A 15,747-nucleotide genomic window follows, 5' to 3' on the forward strand; every position below is an offset into this window, starting at 1 on the left:
TTGTTTTTTAAATATATACTCCCGGAAATTTCATATGACTTATAACATAAGTTTTGAAAAATTCGATATTAGTTTTATTTTCACTTTTGTAATTGAAAACAATGAGATAAAGATGGTTTATATATGACATTTGATAAAATAACTTCACTCTTTCCACAAGCAAATTTTGACCTGAAAAAATATTCTGTCACATGAATAATTTGATACAGGAATGAATATAGCTGTTCAGAATACATACGAGAAATTTACATTTTACAAAAAGAGATTTTGCGTTGCAGAGTATGACAGAATAAATCGGCTTAGTGAAAGAGAGGAAAAGAGGAGTAAATTTTAATTGAAAATAACTAAACGCGTATGTTTTATGATCCTACACTTACAAATCATGGTCCAATAGAGATGAAAAAGAAGAAATTACTTTATGTTGTAGTTTTATTGTCTGTGAAAATACATATTTTTAATTTATTTACTCTGATATTTTATTGGCAAAATAATAAAATTGGAATTCAACTGTAGTAAAATATAACTTGATTGCATTAACTTCATTTTGGATTATTTAATTAGTTATTTTGTATATAATATAAGAATGCAAAAATACATAATTGAAAATGGCAACGAATTTACGATATTATTTTGCATCAAACGTGGAATGTAAATATAGATCAATATATATTTCATACATTTAACAATATTCCATACTTTAACAAATTAGCAAACAATTATTCCTTATTTATAAATTTCACTATGCTGTGTCAATTTCATCTGAAATACGAAAGAACTGATATTTGCTCAAAAATGGTTTTAAAACTCAAAAATGTGAGAGTATACAAGTTGTACTATTGAAAAAAATAAATTCAATATTCACTGCCGTAAAATCGTAAATGTTGTCAAAAAGATTAAATTTTTAAGGAATTTTATGTTTTTTGAATTTCCGAACAACCTCTGTTGACTATATTTTTTATTCTCTATTGCTGTCCCATGAAGAGCAAAAATTGCATTTCAAAATTGTAGTTAAAAAGCTGTTTTGAATGAAATTAACAAGTAATCAGACAATATTTCGCACCTATGAAGAAATATAATGTGGCTTTTATTCCAGATGTGAGGCATTTTTTCCTGATGATCGATCGGTCGCATTTGCAACAGTACACTACAAAGAACTGGCCAATATGAACGGAATGATCAGAATTACTGTTCCCCATAAGTCATTGAACAATACTGGAGCGTATTTCAGGACAGAATCCAATGCGTGAGTATATTATATATTAATCTATTCCTATAATTCAGATATGTTCTGCAGAATGTCGGTTAACATATTAATTTTAGGAAAATTTCTTCGACTTAAACTGAAATGATTTGATCGGATTGATGAAATAATTCGCAAATAATATTGTTTTATCTTGTTTTTTTTTGTTTGTTTGTATCTACAGGAATAGTTCTTAGTGGGACAACGGTTGGTAGCTCCGTTATAATGGAAAATATTTAAGGAAGCTATCGAAAAAATTGTAGAAAATAGCATGATACTTATCTGGACAATATGCTGATAGCATCAAGATGGCTCATAGACAAGTAACGAAGCAAACATACTTTTTTTTTCAAAGAAACACCCTATGAATTTGAAGAGATTGAAGAGCATTTGTTGCTCTCTCAATTGATTCATTTCTTTCTTCTTTAAAATGGGCTGCATTATTCTCAATTCGTCTAATTAGTGCATCCCGTGTGTCCACTTATATTTTGTGGATTTCATTTCTCATCCAGCCCCATAAACAAAAATCTAGTGGTGTGAGATCTGGATATCTTGCAGGTCAATTAATGGGACCTCCACGACCAATCCAACGCCCTGGAAAACGTTCGTACAAATGTTGCTTGACCTGACAGCTCCATCGTGCTGATAGTACATATGCATTCTAATATTTACAGGAGCATCCTCTAGTAGGTCTTATAATTCATTTTGTAAAAAATTTAGGTAGTTGTCTCCTGTGAGACGATTCTCCAAAATGAAAGGGCCAATTAAATAATTATCAACCATACCACACCACACGTTTTCAGAAAACCGATGTTGAAAATTTCTTTCGACTGTTGCGTGGGGATTTTCGTACGACAATACATGATAGTTACGAGTATTATTAATGCCATCACGGGTAAATGTAGCTTCATACGTAAAGAGTATACTCGATACAACACGATGATTATTATTTATCCACCGATAAATCTCCATACGGTTAGCGTAATCCTCTGGTTGTAGGTGCTGTACTCTCTGTACGTGATAAGAATATAAGCCTTGTTTGTGGAGTGTGTTTATCACCCTTTTTTGTGGATTTCCCAATTGAGTGGCAATTCTCCGTGAGATAGTAGTTGCATCTTCTTCTACTAGATGCAGAATATTTTTCACTTCTACCAAACCTTGTCGAGTAGCGCGTTCAGATGATACGTTATCTCTGGGAAGCTTATCAGTCTCGCACAATTTGTTAAAATCTCTAATAAATATGTTTTAATCAGGAAATCTTTGGTGTGGAAAACGTTGACGATATTCTTCAGCAGCAGCTGTAGCATTTCCATTACAGAAACCATAATCAAATACCATATTTGCATATTCTAAATTTGAATAAGTATCTGGCATTTTGCAACACTAACAATCACATAAATTCGAAATTAAACGTTCAGTTACTGTTCACTGTACCCTGAGTCTCGAACATGGCATACTTTGATAATGTTAAAATTCAGATATATGTGGAAATCTAGATGAACATTTTTAATTACTCCATAACTTGAAAACAAATGAAAATCGGATGAGAACATATGAGTTTTTTTACATTATTTTCACGTGTATAATACACTCCCGGCTCACCCTGTATACTCGTCAATAGAATAAAGTATACAAAGGGTTGAATTAAATAATGTAAATCTGCCTTGTCATGCAACGATAAGTCATCCTTATCGTATATTTTACAGATGATAAGCATGTCCTTGCTTAATATTTTGGATAGTTTCCATTAAAAGGAAGCTATTGACCGCTGTCACACCTAAGCTAACCCAACCTAACCTAACCAAACACTGAAGCTTTTGTAGGTAACAAAATTTTTATTTTTACCTACTTGTCAAGGGCCGATTATGATACAATTACTTGATCAATCTATTCGATTATCATGATCAGGATTTTGAGGAATAGCGTTAATTAACACGCTCTACTTGTATGTTTTCAATCGTATATACGTTACTGCATTTTTCGACTCTTAGAGCACTTTGAAAAACCGTTTGGAATTTTATAGCGATGAAAACACAATTTAGGATTCTCTTTGATAGTATGCTACTATAAAATTGGAAAAATCTTTGATTTATATATGATACGGCTTAGATATACAATATTTCAATACAAAGTTATCTGAGAAAGCAGTTCAGGTTATTTTCGACCCCCTATAACTTCGTTGTGGATTAAACTAGAAGCCTGTATTTCTAGTACCCAAGCAAGCATATATTTATTCCTTTCTCTCTCGTAATCTTTGTGTACCTTGATAATTTATGGAAGATCGTATTTTATAATATAATAATGAATTGAATTACACCACTAATTTGTGTAGGAAAATATCAGTTAAATTTAGAACTTCATCTATTGAGTCTGTACTCTACATTTTCTTAACAATAGCGATATATTGCAAAATACCTTTTTGGTATATGGACAAGTAAAATTATGACAAATAGTCCTCTTTGATCCAAATAGATTCGTTAGTCATTGTCCAATATTTAAGCATAGTTTGTGTAGTACCCTATTGAGTTTCTCTATGGAAATATATTCGTTATCGAATCCATGAAAGCAACCAATCAACTATTAATTGCGAAGAACTTTGTTGCTATTGGATTAATATAATATTACTACAAGTTCATAATTTATTTTGAATAAATTCCAATTTATAGATTTATTGAATGTATCACAGCACTTTGATAACTTGTTCGAATGTCGTGGGTTTAATTTGCTTATTTAGGGCTCATTATATTTTGTCGCTGTTGCATATTTCATATATTTCCCCAAAATCAAGTGTCTCACAGTTTATTTATTTCGGCATAGAATTATCCACTTCTCTTTACAAAATACTTATATTTTACAGTATTGATTTATGCTTTTTCACAATTGAATTGTAACTGTGGTTCGTTCACTACTTCACAAGAACCTTGGTATAAGTTTGTATTTATCCAGCTTTAATTAAATTTCTATTAACCTGTTTTAGCAATTTTCTATAAATTGCAAATATATTCACAGGAGCTACTGATACAAAATGTTTATCTAATTGATTCATATTAGCCTGTATAATCTTCTCAATTTTTATGTTACGATTTTTAACTAAAACAATCACAAAAAATGCTAATTAATTTTCACGAATCGCCAATGAATATTAATGACTTTTGATGTGTTTTTTTATTCTAAAATTCCAATAAATTACACCACTTTACTTTTCGAAATACATTTTCCCAGATAATATCAAAAACATTGATTATATCGTCAGCTATTGTGGTTGCTATAAATGATTAATTACACCACATGTATTGATATTTTTACATGGTGATTCTATATGTATAGTGGAATTTATTAAACCTTTTTTCATCTCACTCTTTGAAATCTTTGTTTTCTTTGTAAATTTTTAATTAATCTCGTTAATTTTAGTAAGATACAAAACTATAGACTCTTTTAACTAAAATATTCTCTCTATTAGCGACGACCTATTAAATCAAGTAACTATATCTTCTATTTTTACTCAAACCATTAGACGTATATCAAAGTGAATTTCACAGAAATAGACTTTATTCTTGTGGCACGTAGTGAAAAATGTTTGCAATCGATGAGTATTTCCTTGACGGTCATATTATCTAATGACCATGTATAAGATTAGTCTGGCTACTCCGACGTCTTCTGATTTTCTCCTACATCTCTTACTCTTAAAATGAAAAAGATGCTGCCAAGTTCCCCAGTATAAATATAACAATCTGAAGTTAATCGGAAGGAGCTTCATATGATTTGAAGTAGTTGCATAACCGACACTGAAGCCAGTTTAATATCAGTATAAAATATATTTTTAGTGAATTTTTAAAACTTCTTCGGTGATCGATTAGGAAATTTTTTTTAGTTCAAGGTAGTGAAAGCGTCTTAATTATAGAAGGTAGCCCCGCTAGTGCGGAAGGCACTAAGTTTGACCAAATCTGTTTTGAATCTGATATGTACACAATTAAATATTAAGAAACGCTCGTTTTTCTACATACAACAAGCAAATTCAATTTCACGAATTGTTTTTGATTTGACGAAATTAGAAAATGTTGGAAACGTATATCAATGGTGATTAGTTACATTAAATACGTATCTTGAAAACTTCAGATTTCCAAGAAGTACCCATAATTCAGGAGTTACACATACTTCTTTTGGCATATTTAGATAAAAAACTTGGAAACTGTATATTTACAATCTATTTTTTGGAGTACTTCTATTTTGCAGATTCTGTATTGCATTATCAAGTCTTTTCTTTTCGTCTTCTTCTTCTCTATTTACCGATCGTTTATCATCTTCGGTTTTATCTCATTATGCATAATCTCAATATATTCCAGCTATCTTATTATTATTCCTTCGAAATATGTACTTATTATTGGTTCTTTTTGTAGATTATACAGCTGTATCCTTTATTTCAGTTTAACGAAGATCTGATTTTCGTGAATTTCTATTGATACTTTATAATTTGTTGTTGTTGTTGCACAAATCAATTATTCAATTGCGTACTTGGAAAATATTGTTAATGACATTTCCAGTTCAAAAGATATTACCTGATTTTTTCAAGATATGAAGAAGATTGAAACAGAATTTTATTACAACTTATTAAATCATATATAATATACTGTTCTATTTCAGCATGGTTTACAATCGATATTTAAAAATATTTTGGGATGATGATAATGCACTTTTAGACAGCAAGTGTGACATCAAAACAGGGCCTACTTTGTTGGATCGTAACACGAAGGGTATATTAATTGTCGAGATACCCTTAACTACCAGACATATTGCGGTGATTGACTATGATTACAACGTAAGTATCTCTATCCTGATTTCGAAGAGACTGCGCGTTTGGCTAACCTAATTAACATTATCCTAGAGTAACGAATCAATTAACGTTATAAGGTAATAATTTTAATGTTCAATGAACAATTTAAAATATCATGAGTAGTTTTAAGGTCATCATCGTGAATATCTTATGAGATTGAGCCTTTAAGAAGATATAGTTCTTCCATCTATAATTGCGAAACCCTAAAAGTGGCATCGAAAATAGAAGTAATATGTATTGATTATCAGAAAAATAGTTAATTAACCGACAATATGCATAAGTAAAATCAAGATTACGAACAAGGGCGTTCTATTTGAATAGTGTGCCAGGCGTGAGCGTGAATAAAGTTTGCACAAACTAAATAAAATTTTGATGGGTCACAACACATATAAAAATGGTTTTGTATAAGTAATCCTTGAGGAGACTCATAATTGTAACAATGTAAAACCACATACTCATTGCTTCTTATAGCTTATTCGACACAATATTTTCAGCTCTCTGTGGTTTCCTGCCATATTTGATCACATTTTTTATAACTTGGATTTTTATTATATTTTGAAAATTCCGATTTTACGTTTGCCAATATCAATTCATAGTCTTTGCGCGTTAAATTCATGTGGTAATGATATCACTACTTGTTCTTTTTGTTACAACTTCGTACAAATTAAATTTCTTTTGATCATATTAACGTTGAGACTTGATACTCCGATCGATAAATAGATTGCGTTTAGCTTTCACTGAAATGAAATTTCTAGAACTATTGGTGGTATTCATACTAAACACAGACAGTCTAATTCTGAGTGCTGTTGTAGTAGTAATAGTAGTAAATATGATTTCAACTTATTCAACACTAAAGATGCATTTCCATTTTGACGCACGTCCATATAAAATGTCGCTCCATTTTGAATGTATACGGATCGTAAAAATCTTTCGTTTGGTTATTTTACATTTTAAAATATCCATTATGAAAACACACACATACATATATATATCAAAGCCTACCCGTTTGCAATTTTCCTGATGAAAGTTATATCTTCAATTTTGTCGGCGTTGATGGTTTTATTTACCACCAGACATATAGTTGAAGATTATAGATAATTGTTTTTATTTATGAATAAGACAGGTGCAGGGCAAAGGGATGGCCCTCGTAGATTGAGTTGTGTCATCAATGATGCTTTCATAAGTGAAGCTAATTTTTAGTTGAATACATTGACTATTAGTAAAATACATCAAGAAAATACTCCACTAGTAATCAAGTAATTAGAATGAAAATGTTTCTCTCTGCTTCTTAGAGAACAAAAGGATAGTTAGATTAGAAAGTACAAATATTGTCATTGGAAGACTATTCATTCGTTTGCTTACATAACTAGCAAGTTTTGAAACTTAATTCCATTTAAATCATGTATATAAGGCTTTTGTGAAAGTCAATATAGATGAGTCATTCTTTCATAACCTTCATAATTAACAATGTTTCCTAAAATATTATTATTATATGTTCATATATCTAACAAAATGGAATAAATTCTTTTCACGTTTAGTTATATTTATCGCTTATCTTTTGGTTTTTTCGTTTTGGTTTTAAAACTCTAATAATCGATAACATCAGGGAAATAGCCGACCAAACCCTATTATCTTTTTGTTTTGTTACTAGGAAAAACCAAAAACCAGCTTTGGCCAGGCAACACTCAATTATAATGGAGAAAAAGTCCTGGAGGGAAAATATAACCGGTTTGCAGAATCACAAGCGGGTAAGGATAAGGATATAGTCCACGTGGAACTCCAAAATAGCCTCATGCCAGTTGGTGCGGATTATATTCACAAACATGATTATGGAATGCCAGATGATTCAACCAGGGTGAGTTTCTACAAAATTCCTCATTGATCTTGGGAATTAATTGTGAGCTTTCTTTACATCAATGAGTTCCTATTAAATAGTATATTTGTTACAAGATGTGTATTCAAGAACATAGTCGACACAATAACATAATATTTACAGAAATTATTGAATGTGGAAAAACCAATTATAAATTAACTATTGCCGTTACTATCATAGAAAACGCCGGATCACGTTAAATTTGATTCAAATTATAAATTCAAACTGAAAATGTAATTAACTAAACTTGTTACTATACACTCAAATACAACTGAGATGTTATGAGTGAGCATTTTGAATGTCGACTTGACTGATATTTATTTTTACACAGTTTGAATAATTACAACTTTGGCAAGTACATAATTGCAGTTATCCTGGGATAGGGAATGAAAAGATCTTACAAGGAATTCATCTAATACTCTCTTTCTATATAAAAACTTGAGATTTCACATTTTAAGGGAAGGAATTACATTTTATTTTAAAAAATTGCAATTTATAATTTAAAGTTGACGTGTTTAGAGATTTTTTATGAATGTCTACAGTAACAGAAATAATTTATCCTATTGGTCGAAATAGTCATTAAGTTGGAATTATATGAAATTTAGAAAGGAGGAAACTCGAAACGTACGAGTATACAGAAGATTGAATTTACGCTAATATGAAAACTTCGCAGGTATCGGATATTCAGATGCAGTGTATGTTATCTGCGAAAATGTCATAATATACATACTAGTCGAAGAACCTTGCGAATCAAAAGAGGCAAATGTTCATTTTATTATACCTACTCCTCAAAGTAGCTTCATCAAAATGAGTGATAATTCGAGTGAGTTCTATTTATGATTAAATAGTCCTGAAAATCTATTAAAATTTTGAGAAATGTATTAAGTATTTCTAAACTGCCGAATACACAACAATCTTGGACCTGAACTCACAATAAATGAATATTTCAAAAAAGAGATCGTTCGTTGAATGAATAAATAAATACCAATAGGAAAGAGTAGTGGAACAATTCGAAAAAAGAACATATCAAAACTACCATGTCATCTCAGTATTTTGAAAATTGATTAAAAGGTCATAAATACGATAAAAAAATAGAACTGCATTAACGAACCATAGAATATCAAAAAAACATTAATCCAATCATAGAGTTTCAAAAATTCTTGGAATGGAAACTAATACACGTAAAAGAGAATTTTTCGAAATGGTTTACATTCATGAGAACGAAAAAGCTATAAATGATAAAAAAGATCCAAGAATTTAAACTTATAGCTATATTTTGTAGCTTCTAATACAATAACAAATAATTTAATTGATTACTGCTACGTATTTGGGATGTATAAACTAGGGAAAAATTAATCTTTCTTGTTAAAACAAATTTCTCTTTTGATTTTATTCTTATTTTGATATTGATGATGTAGGTGATCTTTTGAGAAATATAAATACATAAATTGTCAGTGTCAATATCATAATAAGACGTCAAATTTTCATCTTTAAAAAATTATAATTGAGACTAATTTTAAATCAGAAGAGACCTAAAATCCAGAACAATTGGAAAACATATCAAAAGGTCTAAGAAATTAATTAAAAAACTACTCTGACTAGAGAAAGGCGCGAAAAAAGAATTGAAAAATGATTAAGAAGGGCATAAATCAAATAGTGGACAAAATGAAAAACTATTTGATTCTTAAATAACATGAACATTCGTTTAATATATAAAATATGACATGTATACATAAATTATACTATCCTTCTGAAAATGAATAGCAGCGAAAGTACGAAAAGAGAGAAGTATGTTATTAAATAGGTTTATGAAATAATATGGCATATAAATTTCATTTCAGTTATTCAGCACGGTAAAGAACGATTTTGGATTTTTGCAAAGTGAAAATGCATTTCTATAAAAGAATCGTTAGAAAACTATTAAGAGAAGTATACTGCTGAAATTCTTCTACTTCAACACGCTCAGTCATCCTTTGCAACGTATTAGAATACGTAGAAAGGTCGACAAATGAACAAGCAACTTTTTGATTATACGAGGATGTATAGATATCTAATTAGCCTAGACCAGTTCCATGCATAAACAAAATATTGCGTTACAATAGCAACGAACAATAACTCATTAGAAGTGTCAGTGTAAAGTGTGACGTCAAAAAAGTAAACCAGAGCTACGCAATAAATTAAGAGAAAAAAGATGTCCACCAAATTTGCTTAATACCCTTGGTGATCAATGTCTTTCGTATGCGTATGCGTGAAAAATTAAACTGCAAGCTTCAGAAGAGGTAAATTTTCCATTGAAGATGATGACCGATCGGAAAGGCCAGTTTCTGTGTCAGTCTCCGAAGATATCGATGCAGTTCATGACATGATTTTATCAGACCGTCCAATAGGGCTAAAACGGATATTTGAAGCACTGAATATTTCATACGAACGCGTTTATTATATAGTTCACGCTGCAAAATGGATCCCCAAATGTTTGAATGTTGACCAAAAACGTGCAAGGGTAGAAGCATCGCGTTCGATCTGTGCTCGATTCAAAAACGATGTAGACTTCTTAAACCGAATTGTTACTATGGATGAGACTTGGGTACATTTCTACGATCCTGAAACAAAGCAACAATCGATGGAAAGGCGACACCCTGGTTCTCCAAGACCTAAGAAGTTTCGTGTCCAAAAATCTGCTGAAAAAGTTTTCACTTCAGTTTTTTGGGATTGCCATGGAGTTATCATTATTGATTTTTTGGATAAGGGTAGAACAATAACTGGAGATTACTATTCGACATTACTGACCACTCTATGGGAAAAAATTGAAAAGAAAAGACGTGGAAAGCTATCCAAAGTTTTTTCTTGGTCTACTTGGTCTAAAATTACATAAATTATACTGGATAGTTGGCAGAAGATCCCAGTTATCTATATTCAACAAAGTGTTATTATACAAAGTAGTATTGAAGCTTGTCTGGAAATACGGTCTCCAATTGTGGGGGTAATACTAGCAACTCAAATCTAGCAATTTTGGAAAGATTTCAAAAGTGCTTCGAATAAGAGTCAATAAGTCCCAGTTCTATACTCCAAACGACGAAATTGTTAACTATTTTAATATTCCACTAATAAAGGAATAGATTTAGGAATATAGTAAAAAAGATATGTGAAAGTGCATCCTAATGTGCTGGCCAACCAACTAATGGAAGATAGTTTCGAAATGAGAAGATTAAAGCGTTATATGACAGCGGATCCGCAAGACAGTTTCAAATAAATTAACATTAACATGGGATGAACAATCAGTTTTAGTCTTAATTAACCAAAAATTTAGATTATATGAGGGTATGTTCATTATCATTAAAATTTGATGATAAACTTGATTTTTTCGAATTTTACCGGCTGGCTACTTTTGATTAAGTCAATGGCATTCTTCAGGATTATTTTAATGAAAATAAGAGATACTAAACGCATTGAGCTTTTAAAGTCTTTTTTCTAATCATATTAAATGGATTTTATTTTATTTATGTAAATGTTTACCACTTTTATTTTTGAAAAATGACCTGTCGATCGATTTTAAGAATGCGTGTCACTGACAGCTAACTGTTTCAAATATCAATATCTGCCTGGTATAAATATTGAGATTCACTGGAACAGATAGTAGCACATTCGTTTTGATATCCTCACTAGTGGCAGTTTTTAGGTTGATATTTCCTAACATTCATAAACAGTAATGGAAACACGAAATATGTTCACAAATTGAAGTACTTTTGATTTCTCGTCCAGATAATCTTATATAGTGAATTTTACCATTGATATTCTTGAAAAAGTTGTACAAATGTATCACTTCACCAAAAAAATTGTTACGTGACCGTTGATATTTCCGAGGCTATAAAGTGACAGCGTAAAGCTCAATAAATCAGTATCCCCTATGAAATCTTTTGTTGGCGTAATCTATAGCTAGACTACTTCAAGTTCTCTCATACTAACAGTTACAGCCTACTTCCACACTCCAAAGTTTGAGAACTGCTTTTAATTTTCTATTATTTTGTTCTTTCTTTCTCTATCATTTGTTCTTAAGAGCCGTAGATAAAGGTAATGTACGCTTTGTGCTCAATAAAATCGACTTTACCTTTCTCATGAAATGCTCATTTCAACCATATAAAAAAATATTCGATTTTACTTCTTTGCACTATACGCAGAAAAATTCTCTCCACAATTTGGTGCATCTGTAGGGGAATGTAGCATTTGTATACGTATTCCGAATAACTAAGTGCTCCTCAATTGCAAATATGTTCAAAATATAACTTAAAAATATGAAAATTATAAATTTCTTTTTAGATTTCTTATATGTTTTTGTTGAATTGACTTTTTTAATAAAATTTTATTACATTATGATCTACTCGCAGAAAAATATGATGGATGTGCTATAGGGGCATCCATATTAACTATTATAGCACAATTGATCATGGAAGATCTCAATAAAACTGTCTCAATCAAACTTGACATGAATATTTCTTCGTTTCGGTTTTCAAACGAATCAATTTTCCGAAAGAGACATATAATCATTTTTCCTTTACTTACTTTACTTTCCTTTCCTCTTTACATTAAACTAATCAAAGCTATATTTATTGAAACTCTTCGTTTATTTTACAGGTATTTGTTCTTAATTTTATATAATCCATATTTTCCCTCCCCAGTTTGCGTATCTATTTTATCAAATTTCTCAATTAACTGGTCTCAGTAGAACTGTCGTTACTAATTCAATCTGACCGAACCAGCGCTAAATTAACCGAATATAAAGCAAACGTTAGTATGATAATTCAATTATCAGTTTAAAAGCCACGTGACTCATGAAATTAATAAATGTGATTTTAGCAAGGTATGTATTGACAATAACAAAAAAAGATGCTTATGAATATACCTACTCTAGTAGAACGAATGCAAATTCACAGTATTCATACTTACGAGTAGGTTAAGCCTAGAAAAGTGATAGGGGTCACTTTCTGAATTTTTACGCTTGACGTTAGGCTAGAGATGTAGTTGGCGAAGACTTCTCTAGACAGATCTTAATAAGTTAATAAGAGAAGATATATGTATTAGACTTGTTTTCAATCTCCCTCCGCCTTTTCTTTTCAGTTTGACTTTTATTTAGACATGTTAAGCAACTTAGATCTCTTTGCTTCTGAAAGCAATCTTGTTTGCTCCTATTTTATCAACTTTATTGAGAGCCCTCACTATATTATGAAATAACTAGTGTTATTTGCTATTCTAGTATTGGTCGACTTTAATGAATACAATAAAATGGATAGAAACGATATAGAACTTTATTATTGTTAAGTTATTCAAAACAACAAAAATCCACACGGACAACCTAAGTAATTGTTCTTAGTATGTTCCTGCCGAGTTTATTCAATAATATGTCGAAGTAATCTATCATTATCTACTTAGTTTCTTTTAGGCTTATACATGTTAATAAGAAAGTGTTGACAAGTTTGATAATTCTACCACATCTCATTTCAACGATACATCAACTCATAGTTTAGTACATGCATGAACCATTATTGATTTTATAAATATAACGTATACTCAACTACTCTGTTAGTGGTCCCTTAAACTAATTTACATAATTTTTTGTTTGAGTATATAAATTAAGATATTCATAAGTTTTTATCACACCTATAGTGAGAAGAAATGCAAATTATCTGTTATTCTGAGAATTTGCAAATAGAATTTGGATACTGTTTTCAGATATCAGGCATAGAATAAAGAATGCCCGACGCGACTTAACAACTCAGTGGTTTGGAAGATTCTTTGAAAAGGGAATTGTTTATACACGGAAGAGAAGGTCTCAACTTTTTTGATATCGATCTCATGTGTGACCTTTAACTGTAGAATGTCCAACAAATCGATTTCAATCATACCAAATATCCAGCGAAGATGCCAAGGAGCGAGATAAACGTCAAAAGAAACTTATCTGAGGAAATTCGAGTTGGCTCTTAAATTTGGTTTAAGTTAATAAGACATTTGTGTTTGTTTATTCTGCTATCTTAACCTGGCTGCAAGAAATTGAATGAAAAACAGACAAATCTACGGATGGAAAGCGACCAAACTCTAACAGATCTAGATAAAAAGAAACATATGCTCTAACACATACAGAAGAAGAATACAAATAAACCCAGACCGTTATTAAGTTCTATTCTATTCGTTCCGATTCTCAAATAAATGGATAATACAAATTTCAACGTAAAAGATTTCACAAAATCTGCTTCAAACAATTCATTGAAAGGAATAATAGAAAAGCACAGAATAACATAATTATTAAAAAGCAATTTTGGAAGCACTACACATAGAGCAAAGTTAAACAAATATTATAAAAATTTCACCGGCGGGTATGAAGATGAATCTCACCACAAATTGATTTGTATTTAATTTCTAGTTGTCGAGTTCTTAGTACGCGAGACTCGAAACGACTATTCAAACTATCCGAAGTGAGTCTACAATTAAATTTTTTGAGATATAACAGGTGACCATACAACAGAAGTGAATAAATATTACGCGACAATACTTAATTGAATGTCATATTACTATATGATATTAATATTTTTTGAGGAAGATAGGTGCTTCCATGCTTCCAACTGTACATTAAAATTCAAGTTCTGATAGCTGAGCAGCTCCATTCGCCAATTTAATAACCCCTGATGTATTTTGTGATATGAGAAAACAGGGAATAACGTTAAAAAATAAAGACTAATTATAATAGAAACATTAATCCTCACCACACCAATTATTTCAATAAGTATAAAATTATAATGAGTTATAGAGGGCGAAACAAAAAATATTACCTCAATCTTCAATTCAAAATAAACAAAAGTAACCAAGTACATTGTAATGATTGTGATACTGTTCACAAAGGTCAGAAATTTCAATATTTAGAAAATAGATTAAAAAATCGCAAAATATATAATTTTTTTCAGAACCAGCAGAAAAGTGAAACATTAATGCCGATTGGTCCATAAAAATCGGCAGTGGAAACACTTTTTAGTGCCTAGGCACTGTAGTAACTGAAGTCGAGAGAAATGAGCAGTGAAATAGCTTTTTAGTGCCTACGCACTAAAGTAACTGAACTGTTATCCGCTTCATGTTGATTACACGTCAACTAAATTACAACCTTTCAACATTTCGAATAATTCAAACTGGTCTATTACCATAATATAAATAAATGAAAGGGCATAACATTTGCATGCCGATTTTAAAAAAATACATATTATTCAACTGTGTAACTGAGCACGGCACTCATAACCTATTTTGCTCACCTCAATTCCAAATATTTTCATACGAATTTTTGAATCTGGGCAAAAAGCTATACGATATAGACTATTAGGATATAGACCATTCTCATTGATTATCTCAACTCCGAAAAATAGCAGAATTCCATTACTGGAAATTTATAGAAGCGTTTATAAAAATAAAAGAACAGTGTCAAATCCGAAACGTCAGTCTCGATATTATTTCTTCGATATCATACTTTTCCTTTCGATAATCCTCATAAACTAAAATATTTAATATAATCCCAAGTTTTTTCAAGTTATGATGATAAAATGTCATTATGATGATGGAAATTTAACTTAATGGATGCTCATCAGTATCCAGACAAAAAAAAGTTAACGAAAAAGCATCAGAAAGATATGAAGTTGATCTTTAATTGTTTTCTTAGGTTAACGTTCAGGAGCCCATGGCAATAATAAAGAAAAAACATAGTATCGAGAATATTTGCTGAATATGATGAAATTGTGATATAGCTGAGGGTAATATCGTAGAGAAGGTAAC

The 15,747-nt window shown here is 30.7% G+C and overlaps 1 protein-coding gene across 1 annotated transcript in view; it reads left to right on the forward strand.

Annotated features, from left to right (window-relative positions):
* LOC130901518 (uncharacterized) overlaps window positions 1-15,747 on the forward strand; it is a 136,176-nt gene that overhangs the window by 71,212 nt on the left and 49,217 nt on the right. The window contains exons 34-36 of the mRNA XM_057812967.1: window positions 1,094-1,243; window positions 5,882-6,056; window positions 7,723-7,926. Coding sequence (XP_057668950.1) covers window positions 1,094-1,243; window positions 5,882-6,056; window positions 7,723-7,926 — 529 coding nt within the window. The remainder of the gene's footprint in view (window positions 1-1,093; window positions 1,244-5,881; window positions 6,057-7,722; window positions 7,927-15,747) is intronic.

Source organism: Diorhabda carinulata, chromosome 1 (genome assembly GCF_026250575.1).
Source record: "Diorhabda carinulata isolate Delta chromosome 1, icDioCari1.1, whole genome shotgun sequence".
Lineage (NCBI taxonomy): Eukaryota > Metazoa > Arthropoda > Insecta > Coleoptera > Chrysomelidae > Diorhabda > Diorhabda carinulata.